This window comes from Theropithecus gelada, chromosome 1, assembly GCF_003255815.1.
Source record: "Theropithecus gelada isolate Dixy chromosome 1, Tgel_1.0, whole genome shotgun sequence".
Taxonomy (NCBI): domain Eukaryota; kingdom Metazoa; phylum Chordata; class Mammalia; order Primates; family Cercopithecidae; genus Theropithecus; species Theropithecus gelada.
This window is the reverse complement of record NC_037668.1, coordinates 31033346-31049057: the sequence shown is the minus strand read 5'-3', so window position 1 is coordinate 31049057 and position 15712 is coordinate 31033346. Positions and strand designations below refer to the sequence as shown.

General features: G+C 59.3%; 1 protein-coding gene across 1 annotated transcript in view; it reads right to left on the bottom strand.

Annotated features, from left to right (window-relative positions):
* The window catches only part of PRKCZ (protein kinase C zeta), a 144105-nt gene that overhangs the window by 4940 nt on the left and 123453 nt on the right, over window positions 1-15712 (bottom strand). The window contains exons 7-12 of the mRNA XM_025381589.1: window positions 11563-11649; window positions 9196-9331; window positions 8998-9085; window positions 6533-6652; window positions 5727-5806; window positions 5252-5341 (exon numbers count right to left, since the gene is read on the bottom strand). Coding sequence (XP_025237374.1) covers window positions 5252-5341; window positions 5727-5806; window positions 6533-6652; window positions 8998-9085; window positions 9196-9331; window positions 11563-11649 — 601 coding nt within the window. The remainder of the gene's footprint in view (window positions 1-5251; window positions 5342-5726; window positions 5807-6532; window positions 6653-8997; window positions 9086-9195; window positions 9332-11562; window positions 11650-15712) is intronic.

Sequence of the window (15712 nt, the reverse complement as noted above, 5' to 3'; positions counted from 1 at the left end):
TAGGTGTCCACGTCATCTGGGCGTCGTCATCTAGGTGTCCATGTCATCCACGCATCCGTGCATCCGAGTTGTCTGTGTGTCTGCAGCCGGTCCCCACGCATTTTCATAAACACACAGGTCGGCCTTAAAGCCCCACCAAGGTTCCACCACTCAAGGCTCCAGCTGGAGGCCCCACGCCTGCCCTGTGCCACGCAGCATGGGGTGGACAGAGGGGTTCGTGGGTGGCCAGGTCAGGGCACTGCTGCCTTCTACACACTCCAGGCTTGAGAGTTTTACAGCCACACAGGTTGGCCCTGGGTAGTGGGGCCGGCACCAACCCAGCTGTGGGGCCTGTCCCTCTCCATGAGGTCACAGCTGTGATCCCCACTTCTGACGGCCTCCACTGCCCCACATCTCCCACAACTGCCTCCCGCCCATTCCCACCCCCCGCCCAGACACAGGCCATCTCTCTGTGGCCTCTTGTCACCTGCCCTCTTCTGTGTCTTTCCGTTTTCCCCTCCCCTGCCACCGGCTCCTTGCGCAGCACACGACGTGGCTGGGTTCCTCCCGCCGAGCTCCTAGGAACATGCCTGTCGCGCGTGGGGCAGTCCTGAGGCTCCCATGACATGAAGCATCAGAGTCCTCGCTCCTCCTGGGAGCCTCCCACTGGCATGGACGTCAGAGTCCTCGCTCCTCCCAGCAGCCTCCCACCGGCAGCCCCAGGCCCACGCCATGGACGTCAGAGTCCTCGCTCCTCCCGGCAGCCTCCCAACGGCAGCCCCAGGCCCACGTCATGGACGTCAGAGTCCTCGCTCCTCCCGGCAGCCTCCCACCGGCAGCCCCGGGCCCACGTCACGGACGTGATGGGGGTGGGAGGGGCAAACTGCTCCTGGCCCTGAGGCAGAATCTCCAGCAACGTGGGCAGCAAATGACTCTCAAGAGAAAAGGCTGTCACCACGCGAACGTTTCCATCCAGGGGGAGATGAGTTAACGCAGCACCGCCCGGCCGTGGGGGACGCATGGGGTTGGGCAGCAGGTGGTGGCTCAGCTGTTAACCCGCCACCCCTGTTCACATCAGTGGGGAGCTGGGACCACGCTGAGAAATCCATCACTTCAAATCCCAGACTCCTGATACGCACAAGCACACGTCACGTGATCCACAAATACTCGGGCTTTGTGATGCGCTAAGTACCAGGGGTCCTGCAGGGATGGGGACCCTCTTAGAGTGGCAGCCCCAGTCAGCAGGCCAGGACGTGCTGTCCGGGCCCAGTTCCTTCAGAATGAGCCTGTCTGTCACTCAAAGCTCACCCGGGACAGGCCCAGCAACTTCCCCACCGCCTTTGCTCCCACAGCCGAACTGGAGGACTCAGGATATAGGAGCCTGAGGATGCGCCTGGACTGGTGGAGGGTGGCGTCTGGACACGACCCATGGGAGCTTCCGACAAGATGAGCGCCACCTCCCGGTGCAGGGGCAAGGAAGGTGGATCTGCCCTGCTGGCGGGGCCCTTGGCACACACCGCCTCTCTTCGCCAGGGCAGCGTGCAGAGAGGCCGGGCTCCAGGAGGAAAGCAGGGTTGGGGACCTGGTGCTGGGCCCCAGAGCCACACCCCAGTGGCAGCAACTGCCCGAGCGGTGCTGGTTCAGCTGGGGGCAGGCCAGGAGGGGCTGGGGCGGCTCTGGGGTGACTGTGACCCCGTTCCAGCTCTACCCTCGGACCCTCGGGGGGTGGGCACTGTGTCCTTTCACCATCCACCCTGCTGCTCCCACTGCCTTCCCCGCAGTCCGTGAAAAGGACCCTGAGTCCACAGGTGGGGCCCGGGGCCTGACGCGTGCCCCGCTCCCACGCGGAGCCGACACCCACCGAGGGGCTGTTCTCACGCTTTGCCCACTACAGACCATGGAACTAAGTCCAGCACAGCACCTAGGGGGCCCCCAAAGGGACCAGAAAGCAGCTGCTGCAGGAACAGGTGGCCCCCCTTGAAAGGCGAGACCGAGACCACCGGACCTGCAGCTGCGCCCTGAGCACCTGCCCAAGAGGAACGAACACAGAAGCGGGTTCACAGGTGTTCACAGCAGCACGATTCACAATGGCCAGAAAGTAGAGGCCACCCTATGTCCACTGAGGGTGGATGCAGCGGTGCGGTCTCCAGGCAGTGGACGCAGTGAGTGGGGTTCAGCGCAGGAAGGAGGCAGCGCCACGTGCTACTGCGTGGGTGCACCTTGTGGAGACGATGCTGAGGGGAGAGGGCAGGCACGAAAGGCCGTGGCATGCCCAGGTCCATTTCCATAACCATTTCCATGACACGTCCAGACCAGGCAGAGCCACAGAGCCTGGCGGAGCAGCCACTGCAGGGCGTGGGGAGAGGCCGGAGTGGGTTCGGGTCTTCTCTGGGTACAGGGTGATGAAAGTGATTGCAGTGATGTCGTATAACTCTGGGCCTGCTCAAAACCACTGAGTTGTGGACGTTGAGTGAATGGGGGGAGCACCTTCCTTCTGCTGAGGTCACATGGTGCACTGCATGGAGGTGGTGGTGACCCCACACCAATCCTGCTGAGGCCAGCTAAAGCCATCTGACCCGAACAGCCACACTTCTTCCTAAAAGCCCCAAGAGCTGATGGGCGGCAAGGAAATGGCAGAAGCAGAGCCGGCGGTCGGTGGCAGAAGCAGAGCCCGCGGTCGGTGGCAGAAGCAGAGCCCGCGGTCGGTGGCAGAAGCAGAGCCCGCGGTCGGTGGCAGAAGCAGAGCTGGTGGTCGGTGGCAAGCCCTTTGCGGGCCTCTCAGGCGTCGGTGGCGGAAGTCACAACGCAGCCCGCAGCAGCCAGGAAGAAGTGAGTGACGGGCAGCTGCTCACGTGGGCAGTCACGGGGGTGATTCTGCAGTGGTGGGACCCAGGTGGGAAGCCAGGGCCACTGACTGCCTTCCAAGAGAGCGCCCACAGCCCGTGTGTGCTGGAGGTCACCTGGCGTGCTCACTGCAGGAACGCAGACCTCTGCCAGCAGGAGGCCAAGGGTGGCCTCGTGGTCCCCTTGAGTTCTGGCTGGGGCAGCATTGGACTCACTCAGATTAGACAGTGCTCCGAAGAGGAGGAGCCCTCACCCTGCAGGCAGCGATCTGCTCTCATCCGTCCACTCCCGGTAAAGCAAGAGTGGTTGAGAGACAAGATGAGGGGCCCGGATGGCATCGAGGCTGCACCCAGCATTGGGCTCTCCCGCGGTGCTGGTGGGCCCAAGGTGGGCGTGGAAGAGAGAGGGTGGGAAAGGCACAGTGGAGACTCAGCTGAGACGGGCGAGGGGAGGTGGCTGGGCGCGGGGCTGTTGGCTCTTCACGTGATTCTACTAAGCACCTGCCACGGGCTCAGCTGTGTGGCATGTGGACCCGAGAGTGTGTGGATCAGAGGGGTTCTGTGGGCCAGAGATGGGGACGCCACCACTAACACCAGCTAGGCCAGGTGTGCCTGGGATAGACAGGGGAACGCCACCACTAACGTCGCTAAGCCAGGGGTGCCTGGGCCAGAGAAAAGGGGACGCCACCGCTAGCCTCCTCCTGGGCCTGAGGACGACAGTCAGAACCAAAGGCAGATCTCTTCTCCCTTATGCTCCCAGAGGCATACATTTAAATGAAGAATTTGCGAAGTTGATTCCGTAGCAGGTGCCTATGCTCAGAACATTTCTAAGTGTGTGCATCTGACAACCCCACAACAGAGGATGGCCCCATCCTAGTTTGGCGGCAGCCCAGCTGGGCTCTGGAAGGGCTGTGTGCGGGCACGTTCCGACCACCTGACTCCACCTTCCCCCACGCTCTCACACATGCACAGGCAAAGCAAGTCCTTTGACTAGAAAGTGACTTGTTGGGTGGACAAGGCCCCCACTGACCACAGGGGCCAGGGAGTGACCCCCTGCGCTGGCCAACGCTGCCTGGAGAAGTCGGGTGGGTGGGGGAGGGGAGCGCCCGCTGCCTCAGAGCTGGGCTTTCTCCTGGTTCAGTTCGGCCTCCTCCGAAATGCACTTAATGAGCTATCCAATCTGGTTTTCTTCCTCAAGAGTATATTTGAAAGGTTTTATTTCCGTAGCTCTGCAACCATTTACACAGCTGGAAACAAATTTCACAGATGGTCCTCAGCTTCAGACGGGGTCACCTCCCAACAAACCCGCCATGTGCTGGAAACATCCTGGGTGGAGAGTGCGCTTCCCACAGAACCCACGACCAAGCGGCGCAGCCTCGCCTGCCTTAACCTGCCAGACGCTCACGCCAGCCCACCGTCTGGCAAAACCGCCTGTACGCTGACCCCTCAGGGTGTCCGGCGCCTCCTGATCACGTGGCCCGCCGGGGCTGCGGTCACCGCCCTCATCACCCGAGAGTACTGGCCACACATGGCCAGCTGGGGAACGGTCAAAACTCAAAGCAGTTTTTACTGAATGCGCCCTGCTCACACGCCACCGAAATCAGATTCCTAAATCGAGCCAGTGTACGTCGGGCCCTGCCCACAGACTCACTCTCCTTCAATACCCGGCGCTAAAGCTGAAGCCGTGAACGCTGCCACTGCTGGTCCTGTCCAGTAACTGCTGATAAAACCAGCCACAAAACCAAAGCAAACGCCCTGCTCTAGGACGGCCCCCACTGTCAGATCCCTGTGGAACCAACAGCCAATGTGCTCACAGGCCAGGACACACGCGCCACTAGCTCCCGGCCACACCGAGCCAGCACAGTCGGAGGATGCCAGGAAGCGCCATGGGCCAAACTCGTCCGGCCCCTCACTCTCCTGGCTCCGGAGGACGAAATGTGTCTCCCCATCCCTCCTCGGGGCCCTGGGGGCAGCCCCCCATTCCCAGCTGACCCTTCTGGGAGACAGGAGCCTTGGCTCCACACAGGTGGGGCCGTGCCAAGGACCAGCCCAGCCCGGTGGTGCGTGAGATCACACAGCCCGCCTGCCCCGCGCAGCCCCGGCTGTCCACCACTGGTGGGGGGTTGGAGGGGTGGGGGTGGGGTTGGGGGGGTTGAAGTGGGGTTGGGGTGGATACTGGGGTTGGGGTGTGGGTTGAGGGTTGGGGTTGAAGTTGGGCTGGAGGTTGGGTTGGTGGAGGGGTGGGGGTTGGATGGATTTGGGGTTGGGGTGGATATTGGGGTTGAGGCGGGGGCTGGGGTGGGGGTGTTGGGTTTGGGGTGGGGGTTGGGTGGATATTGGGTTGGGGTTCGGATGGGGTGGGGTGGGGGTTGCGTGGATTTGGGGTTGGGATGGCGATGGGGGTGTAAATGGGCTTTGTGATGCTTTACCAAGTCCCAGTCTATGCTGCGGAAGAACGCGTGGGACTTGATGTCTGAAAATCCAGTCTGTGGCCGGCAGCCGAGCCTCTCTTTGGGGTCCTGGAGGTTAGAGTTCAAACAAGGACAAGTCAGCCCCATCCCGGAAGCCCCAGGACCCGCTCTCCTTGGTGGCTGCTCCTAGTGCTGACAAGCCCTCCCCGGATGCTCTGACCCAGCGGGTGGAAATCAGACGTTTCCTTTACTGAAAGCTCCTTCCCCCACGTTAGGCTTCGTTCCGTCTTCCTTGGGCACACGTTCTCATTTTGTTAGGTGTGAGTAAAAACGGACGACTCACAGAACAGAGCTCAAATACTGAAGCGAAAAATCAGCCCACACACCCGATACATAGCAGCCGACGTGAAAAAATGGCCAACAGCCGTGACTGGCCCTCTGCCCACCGACACCGAGGCCACAAACGAGTTTATCAGCATGGCCAGAAACGTACCTTATTTAAAAATCCTTTTAAAACATGGGAGGCTTTGACGGACAGGAACCGGGGAATCCGGATGGGCTTCTCCAGGATCACTGCAAGGGCGGAGCCTGGTGAGCACTTCCCCGCGTGTGTGCGATTTGCCCAGCGCCGCCCAGACTCCTATTCTGAGCAGGAGCTTTGGGAGCTCAGACGTGGGGCTCTGGAGCCCCCTCCCTTCCTACAGCCCAGCAGTATCTATAACCGAAGTCCCGCCGGGTCCTCCCTGGGCCTCCCGGGTACATGCGCTGGCATGTGTCGTGCGAACGGGCGTGAACCAGCGGCTCCCCCTCCTCAGCCCCAAGATCGCAGATGCATGGGTGCCTCTGCACACTGGCCACCAGAGGGCACAGCGGAGACAGCCGCGTTCCCGGACCCCCACATCCCGCGGCACTGAATTCCAGACCAGAAGCAGGTCCCGGGGCCTCCAGGTGGGAAGGAGCCCATGATGATGGCTGTGGGTTTGGGGGGCGAGGGCTGTGCTTTCAGCTCCGTGCAGCCAATAGCTGGGGCTCCAAGATGTGCTGCTGGCCAGGGCAGGAGGGAGTTGGAGCTGAATCGGGACAGGTTCTCTTTCCTGCTGACCCACAGGTGGGGTCACCCCACCCCACGGCCCGGGGAGTGGCGTGTGGGACAAGGTCCGGCCAGGAGGAATGGTTCCTGGTATGCTTTGCGTGGCACTGCTGCTCCTGGCCCCCACAGGACCCCTCCACCTGCACCTTTGAAAAGGAAGGAAGGCAGTCACGCAGGTGAGGGGGACGAACGCGCAGCGGGGCACGCACCTTGGAAAAGGTAGTCCTCTGTGTTCATGTCCGGGTTGTCGGTGATGATATCGAATGGGGAGCGCCCGGCCATCATCTCAAACATGAGGACGCCCAGTGCCCACCAGTCCACGCTGAACCCTGGGGGAGAGCACACGGCCGTCACCCAGTGGGGCCACCTGGGCCGGCAGCAGGGCGAACCCGGCTGGGGTTGGTTTTCATGCCCAGTTGACACGAGTGAGAGCCAGGGTCGAGTGGGCGGCACACAGGCCTCTGTGGCTTCCACTTCCCAGACAGAACCAGTACCTCCGCCTGGCAGCTCAGCCTCCCTGCCACCGTCCCTGACACTATGGGGGTCTCCAGGCTGTCTCTGGGCTGTCAGTCCTGCCAGGGCACCTGTGACCACAGAGGCACGAGGCATTGGTGGATCCTGTGGATGACCCTCCTCTCTCGTTTCTGCGTTTACAGATCTAAGCTTGAAGAAGCCCTTTCGCTGCAATAACGGAGACTCTCCCAGGTTTTCTTCCACAGTCATTTTGTTTTTTTTTTTTTTTTGGAGATGGAGTCTCGCTCTGTCGCCCAGGCTGGAGTGCAGTGGCCGGATCTCGGCTCACTGCAAGCTCCGCCTCCCGGGTTTACGCCATTCTCCTGCCTCAGCCTCCCAAGTAGCTGGGACTACAGGCAGCCGCCACCTCGCCCAGCTAGTTTTTTTTTGTATTTTTTAGTAGAGACGGGGTTTCACCGGGTTAGCCAGGATGGTCTCGATCTCCTGACCTTGTGATCCGCCCGTCTCGACTTCCCAAAGTGCTGGGATTACAGGCGTGAGCCACTGCACCCGGCCCATTTTGTTATTTATTTATTTATTTATTTATTTATTTATTTATTTATTTAATTTTTTTGAGACGGAGTCTCGCTCTGTCACCCAGGCTGGAGTGCAGTGGCCGGATCTCAGCTCACTGCAAGCTCCGTCTCCCGGGTTTACGCTATTCTCCTGCCTCAGCCTCCCGAGTAGCTGGGACTACAGGCGCCGGCCACCATGCCTGGCTAGTTTTTTTTTTTTTTGGTATTTTTTTAGTAGAGACGGGGTTTCACCGTGTTAGCCAGGATGGTCTCGATCTCCTGACCTCGTGATCCGCCCATCTCGGCCTCCCAAAGTGCTGGGATTACAGGCTTGAGCCACCGCACCCGGCTATTTTGTTTTTTAAAAATGTTTAAGTAGCCAACCTGATGGGAATGTGTTCCAGCGAATGGGGGTGGGAGGCCCTGAGCAGTTTTGCCCAAGGACAGCAGCTGCCCCTGGGTCCCCAGAAGTCCCCCTGCTCCCTGCTGAGGTGAGACGCTGCCGCTGTCCCCCCCAGAATCCCCATCCCGAGCTGGGTTCTAGAATGAATTCCAGTCCTCCAATCTGCTATCTGTCCTTCTCTGGCTACAGAGACTTCCATCGCGGCAGCTGGGGAGCCCAGTTATCCCAGGGGTAAGTGACCTGCCCACCCTTCCTGCCCTACCCCCATTCTGATGGCAAAAAAAAAAATGTGTAAAAACATCTGAAGGCACACTCGTGTATGCCTCACAGAAAATACCAGCATGAGACCGGGCGCGGTGGCTCACGCCTGTAATCCCAACACTTTGGGAGGCTGAGACGGGTGGATCACGAGGTCAGGAGATCGAGACCATCCTGGCTAACACAGTGAAACCCCGTCTCTACTAAAAATACAAAAAATTAGCCTGGGGTGGTGGCGGGCGCCTGTAGTCCCAGCTACTCGGGAGGCTAAGGCAGGAGAATGGCGTGAACCCAGGAGGCGGAGCTTGCAGTGAGCCGAGACCGCACCACTGCACTCCAGCCTGGGCGACTGAGCGAGACTCTGTCTCAAAAAAAAAGCAAACAAAACACCAGGATGCAAAAGTGGATGGGGTGTGTACAAACACAGTATGCGTGTGCACACAACACACACGGATGCCCAAAACATAAACACTCAGCACAACACACCAGCACACACGCACACAGGGCTGCACACGCATGCCCACCATGTCCATGTTTCACTCCCAGAGAGGGGAGAGGAGCAGAAACACTCCGGTGTGCGTGGCGCCCTCAGCCGCAGGGGCGGTGGGGTCCTCTCCACACGCTCCTGCACCCCCTGGTGCTCCCAGACACCTGCTTCTCCCCAGCCACGTGGGCAGCACGGGGACTCAGGTGCCGGACCCTGTCCCACCCCCGCTTTCTGTGTCTTTCCCCTCCCTGTGCCCCTGGGGCTCCTTGGCAGGAGGAATCCTGTGCGGTGCCCTCCCCAAGGGGCCGCTCAAGTGGACACGGGAGGTTTTCAAGAATTCAAATAAGGGGCTGAGACCAGATGATGACATCCGGCTGCGAAAGAGTGTGTGGCTTTTGGGTGGAAGATGGTCAGCGAAACCTCTCCCCGGCCGCCGGGCGAGGCGCGAGGCCGTCTCTGGCCCCGTGTGCTCCGAGAGGGGACGGCCGCGGCACTCACCGTACTCCTCTCCCCGCAGGATTTCGGGGGCGATGTAGTTCGGGGTTCCGCAGAAAGTGCTTGTTGTGTCGCCAGGGCCCAGGCCTTCCTGTGGGGGCAGAGTTATCACAAGAGGGTTCTTGTAGACACCACCCCACAGGACAGGCGCCCTGAGAAGCACAAGCGGGATGGTCGGGGGAGGTGGCCCGAGGCACGCACCTTGCACATGCCGTAGTCCGTGAGCTTGATGTGCCCGTCCGCGTCCAGGAGGACGTTGTCCAGCTTCAGGTCCCGGTAGATGATCCCCCTCTCGTGTAGGAAGTTGAGGGCGATGCAGATCTCGGCCGCGTAGAACCTGGGGGCGGGATGCTGTCATGGGGACAGTGCCTGTGCTGGAGGCTGCACCAACAGCTCCAGCCTGGGGGCCGCACGCTCCCGTTTGCCCCAGCACGGGCCAGGTGTCCTCTCAACAACCAGGCCCAGGATTTGAAAGTTCAGTGCACAGGGCCAGGGAGGGAAATGCAATGAAAGCTCCAGGACACCGCCCCACGCGCCTTAGGATGGCTTGCTGTCAAAGACATAGAGAACGACGTGGCAGCCTCCACACGGGGAGGAGCAGGCAAATAACACGACGGCTTCCACGCGGGAAAGACCGGAGCCCTGGCACATTGCGGTGGGAGTGCAGAACAGCGCTGCTGCTGCGCAAGACAGTCCGGCAGGTCCTCGAAAATTAAACACAGCGCCAGGCTGGGCGGCTCACGCCTGTAATCCCAGCAGTTTGGGAGGCCAAGGCGGGCGAATCACCTCTTGAGGTCAGGAATTCAAGACCAGCCTGGACAATATGGCGAATCTCCATCTCTACTAAATATACAAAAAAAATTAGCTGGGTGTGGTGGCATACACCTGTAGTCCCAGCTACTCAGGAGGCTGAGGCAGGAGAATCACTTGAACCTGGGAGGCAGAGGTTGCAGTGAGCTGAGATCGCACCCCTCACTCCAGCCTGGGTGACAGAGCGAGACTCCATCAAAAAAAAAAAAAAAAAAAAAGAAATAAGGAATTCCTTTGTGGTTAGCAATTCAGTTTCTGGGCCTATACCCCAAAGAACCAGAAGCAGGGTGTTCAACAGATTACTTTACACCTGTGTTCACCACGGCCAACATGCGGACGTTACCCAAGTGCCCCCCAAGGGATGGACGGAGAAGCAAAGTGTGGCCCCTCCATCCGATGGGCATTATCCAGCCTGAAAAAGGAAGGCAATCCTGAGACAGGCCACAGCACGGATGAACCCTGAGGACTCCAGGACACCAAAGGACCCACACTGTGATTCCACTGCGAAGAGGTCCCTAGAGTCCTCGAATCAGAGGGACAGAAAGTGGGACATGCCCATCTGGGGCGAGGACGTGGGGCTGGGGCGGGGGACAGGAAGGGAGTGTCCGACAGACCGAGCTTCAGCAGGGAAGAGCGGCGTGCTCTGGGGACGGGGGCCGGCGGTGGCTGCATGGCACGGGGGGCCTTCAGTGCCACTGAACTCCACGCCCCAAAACGCTACCTTGTGTGTGTGTGTATCTTGCCACGGTTTTTAACAAGAGCGTGTGGGAAGTGAGTGCACTGTTCTAGATTTATTGCCTACTGTCCTATTGCCAGAAAGAATCTAAGGTGACTCACAAAATTGCATGGAACCTTCTTAAGGAAGGAAGTGAGGAAAAGGAGAAACTACAGAAGACACGAAAGGTCCAGGGAGCTGAAATAAGCCCCCAGACGGTCCTGGAGGTCCCACGGCTGCTGGGGGAGGCCCAAAAATAGACACACGAAAGTGGGGGCAGGAAGCAGCCTCTCGGCTCACTCTAGATAGAGACCATTCTCGCTCTGCTCCTGACGCCGAGTGAACGCTGGCCACGCCGTGCCACTGACAGGGTGAAGAGCAGAACCACGGCAGAGCCACCACGAGGACAGCACAGTCCCAGACCTCCCCTCTCTCGGACCAGGCTCAGACCAGGCACCTGCTGCTTCAGGGGTGGGGCCCAGGGGACCAGTTCTGAGGCACCATAACTCAGGGGACCTCCCAAAAGTTATGATTCCGGAGCAACTATGGAAGGCGTCACACTGTGGGGGACGTCACACTGCGGGGGTCGTGGTGCCCTCTGCCATCCTCCCCGGACCTCCCTCCCTTGAGCGCCCGGCTGACCCCTGGAGAACGTCCCTAGCCCCCTCCGCGCACACCCACCCGGCCCCTCCACACCACCCGCGCACACCCACCCGACACCCCCACCCCCGCGCGTACCCACCCGGCTCCCCCACCCCCACGCGTACCCACCCGGCTCCCCCACCCCCGCGCACACCCACCCCTCCGCACCCCCGCGCGTACCCACCCGGCTACCCCACCCCCGCACACACCCACCCCTCCGCACCCCCGCGTGTACCCACCCAGCCCACCCCCCGCGCTCACCCCACCCACTGCCCCCGCCACACTCACCCACACGCACCCCCCACAGGCGCACCCACCCGGACCCCCCGCTCCACACGCACCCACCCCTCCCCACCCCCCCGCCACGGGCACCCACCCAGCCCCCCTCAGTGCGCACCCACCTGGCGTGCTCCTCGGGGAGCTTCCTCTGCCTCTGCATGTGGAACATCAGGTCCCCGCCGTTGACGTACTCAATGACCAGGAACAGCCTGCAGGGAGAGAGGCATCGGAGGCTGCAGTCACCTTGGCAGACGGCGGCCTCCCTAGACAGAAGCCCCACAGAAGCAGCCTTCGTGGGTCTGAGCCCTCTCAGAGGTTCAGTCTTGCAGAGGCCTGGGGCATTGGGGGCTGGGGAGAGCAAAGAGCAGCAGGACCACCCTGGCAGCAGAGAGGGGCTGGGGGGGATGGGCTGCAGGGCGGCTTGTGAAGTGGGCAGGGGAGGGAGTCACGCAGGGGCCTTACTGGCCTTTGCTCTTGGCCACTATGTGTGGACTTGGGAAGTGTGGGTGGCCGTGGAATGAAGGAGGTGGCTCATCACCAGGTGGGAGCGGAGGGAGTCACGCAGGGGCCTCACCAGCCTTTGCTCTTGGCCACCGTGCGTGGACTTGGGAAGTGTGGGTGGCCGTGGAATGAAGGAGGTGGCTCGTCACCAGGTGGGAGCAGAGGTGGCTTGAACCAGGGCAGGGGGCTGGGGCAGGATCTGCCGGGGGCTGGAGCGAGGTGGTTTCTTGCATGGGGACAGCACCACAGGCCCCGGGTGGGGCGGCCTAAGGCCTGGTTTCATCGCTGTGAGGCTGAGGAGTCCGCCAGCCCTCCAAGGGGACAAGCTGGGGTCAGGGTGAGGCCAGGCAGGAAGTGGCCTCCTGGTTTCGCAGACGTGATCGTATGATTTTAAAAGACCTGCGGACGTCATCAGGACCACGCAGGCCCTTCCTGTCGCAGGGACTGGGCCACGTGGTTTCTCTTCCTAATAAGGTCTTTCCTACATTTCATGAGACTCAATTTTCTTTTTTTTTTTTTTTTTTTTTTGAGGCAGAGTCTCGCTCTGTCACCCAGGCTGGAGTGCAGTGGCCAGATCTCGGCTCACTGCAAGCTCCGCCTCCCGGGTTCACGCCATTCTCCTGCCTCAGCCTCCCGAGTAGCTGGGACTACAGGCGCCCGCCACCTCGCCCGGCTAGTTTTTTGTAATTTTTAGTAGAGACGGGGTTTCACCGTGTTAGCCAGGATGGTCTCGATCTCCTGACCTCGTGATCCGCCCGTCTCGGCCTCCCAAAGTGCTGGGATTACAGGCTTGAGCCACCGCGCCCGGCCGAGACTCAATTTTCAAAATTAAATTCCCACACAATCTCCCAGAAATACCCTGTGGCGGGCACCTTGTGGGTTTTTAGGTCAGTGGCTCCTCTGGCACCTGAATTGTTTATTTCCTTCGGACCGGTGGCTGCTCCTGGCTGCCCCTCGTGGAGCAGAGAGTGGACGAGGGACGTGTGCGGCGAATCTGCCCGTTTCCCTTGATCCCACACAAGCTCCCACACCACCGCCACTGTTACACCTCAAGGCACCTGTCCCTGCTCCTGCCCTCCACGAGCTCCCAGAATTAAGCCAGAGAGGACAGGGGCCAGTTTACACAGGGCAGGTGAACTGGCTGCAAATCATCTGCGAAGTTTCTGATTGGAAACAAACTCCTAAAAATCAAAAGAGCCCTGGGCCCCGAGTGCAGAGCTGGAGAGACGTCCACCTGGCCAGTCCGTCCACCTGGCCAGTCCAGCATCCGGAAGAACAAGCCTTTGGAGAGCAGCTGGAGAAGGGAGCAGCTGGGAAAGGGAGCGGCTGGGAAAGGGAGCGGCTGGGAAAGGGAGTGGCTGGGGAGGGAGTTGCTAACAGAGACCCTGTGGCCCGCAAAGCCAAAAATGTTTACTCTCGGGCCTTTCAAGAAAAAGTTTGCCAATCCCCGGTATTATAAACAAAATGGCAATGACAGAAAGAGCAGCTCTGAGGGTGCCCTCGGTGTACAGGAGTGTCCTCAGTGCATCCACGGAGGGACTCGTTCAGTAGTGTCAACCTCACGGGAAGGAAGCTGCATGAAGGCCGCCAACCCCTGGAGCCCACGCGTGACCTAAGAGCTGGTCAGAAAGCTTTTTGTTGTTGTTGTTTAAAATCATAAATTTTATATTATAAAAAAAGTAAAGAAGAAAAATAAAAGTTTTAATTTTACCTTCAAAAAAAGTTTTACATTGGATAAAAATAATTACTTTTTTAAAAAATTATACTTTAAATTACACTTTAAGGAAGTGCAAACACACATGCCATGGAGGTTTCCTGAACCCATCAACCCGTCATCTACATTAGGTATTTCTCCTAATGCTCTCCCTCCCTAGCTCCCCACCCCCCGACAGGTCCCAGTGTGTGATGTTCCCCTCCCCGTGTCCATGTGTTCTCATTGTTCAACTCCCACTTATGAGCGAGAACCATGCGGTGTTTGTTTTTTTGTTCCTGTGTTAGTTTGCTGAGAATGATGGTTTCCAGCTTCGCCCATGTGCCTGCAGGGGACATGAACCCATCCTTTTTTATGGCTGCACAGTATTCCATGTGTCACGTTTTCTTCATCCAGTCTATCACTGATGGGCATCTGGGTTGGTTCCAAGTCTCTGCTATTGTGGACAGCGCTCATCGGCTTTTTTCATGAGTTTATCATCTACATCTGTAACACCCATCACCATGACTATGTTGCATCCAAAAACCTTGGTTAGGATCCTTCAAATGATATCAGATCTAACATACAGGCAAGCATGGCCAAGGTGTGCATGGTCATACACAGTTGGTCCACAGCTATACCAGGAGGCAGCTTCGGCGTGCGCCACGATTAGGGGTTCCTTCCTTCCAGTGAGGCTGTCGTACACCTGTCTCCCGGCCTGTGGGCTGCAGCCAGGCCCGCCCGCGCCCCCCGCTTGCCGCCCAGCCCGCAGGCCAGTGCCACCCAGACGGCCTGAGGCCCAGCGCGGCCTGGAGCAGCAGGGCGCCCAGGCCTCAGCCACGAGTCCTCAGCATGTCAGCGGCCAGTGCCTACGACTGGGCGGAGACAAGAGCCACCGGTCAGAAAGCTTTAAGAAAGGATTTATTCAAAACCCTTAGAGTGCCTGGGTGCGGTGGCTCACGCCTGTAATCCCAGCATTCTGGGAGGCCAAGGCTGGAGCAGACCACCTGAGGTTAGGAATTCAAGACCATCCTGGCCAACATGGTGAAATCCCGGTCTCTACTAAAGATACAAAAATTACCCAGGGCTGGTGGTGTGCACCTGTAATCCCAGCTACTCGGGAGGCTGAGGGCTGGAGAATCGCCTGAACACAGGAGGTGGAGGCTGCAGTGAGCTGAGACTGCGCCACTGCACTCTAGCCTGGGCAACAGAGCAAGACTCCGTCGCGAAGAATAGAACAAAAATACAAAAAAACACAAAAACCCTTAGGGTGACTTCACCGCACATTTTTTGCCACCAGGAGTTACACGCCCCAAAGGGTGCTAGTCCCTTCTGCCCGTCCCCTGCGAGAGGAGCCACGTTCACCCCCACAGTGCTGCTGCCGTGTGCCTGGGAAGGGCCTCCACGGCCTCTGTGGGTTCATCCTGACTTTAAGCTATCACGGCCCACAGGACAGGGACAAAGCCAGGGCCATTTCCAGAGAAAATAAAGAAATACGTGAATTCTAGAGAAAAGCATCAGTACGATGCCTCAGGAAGCTGAGATAATTTGGGGGACGTTTCAACCCTCAGAGAGGGAGAGGTGCAGGCCGTTTCCTCTTCCTCTCCGGAGAAAAGCCCATCGTGGGAACGGCGCTGAGAGCCATTTCCCTCTGCCCCAGGCCTGGGACCCAGGCAGCTTGCTGAGAAAGGAATTTATTTAATTTACAACTGCTCAAGCGGCAATGATGGTGGGCTTTTTTGTCTACAGAAAAACCTTAATGCTACTTTTGACATTTCTTCAGAGCAAAAAATCCACCAGGACAATCTGGTGTCAATTCACTCTGAAGGCGACTCGGCGTGATGCAAGCTGAACCGGCTGCTGACAAAACACCTGGGACCGCAGCTGAGCGAGCTCCGAGCCCACTCCTCTCCTCACGCTGGTGGTGTGCACCTGTAATCCACGTAGGCGCCGTCCTGCGTACAGGCTCTCAGGCAGGGGCGCAAGGCCAGGCCACAGGGCGTGTGTGGCTTCACCCATTAGCCCCTCGGTGACACGCGCAGTCCTGACCCCAAGGGACACTGGGAAGTACGGCCTGGTGG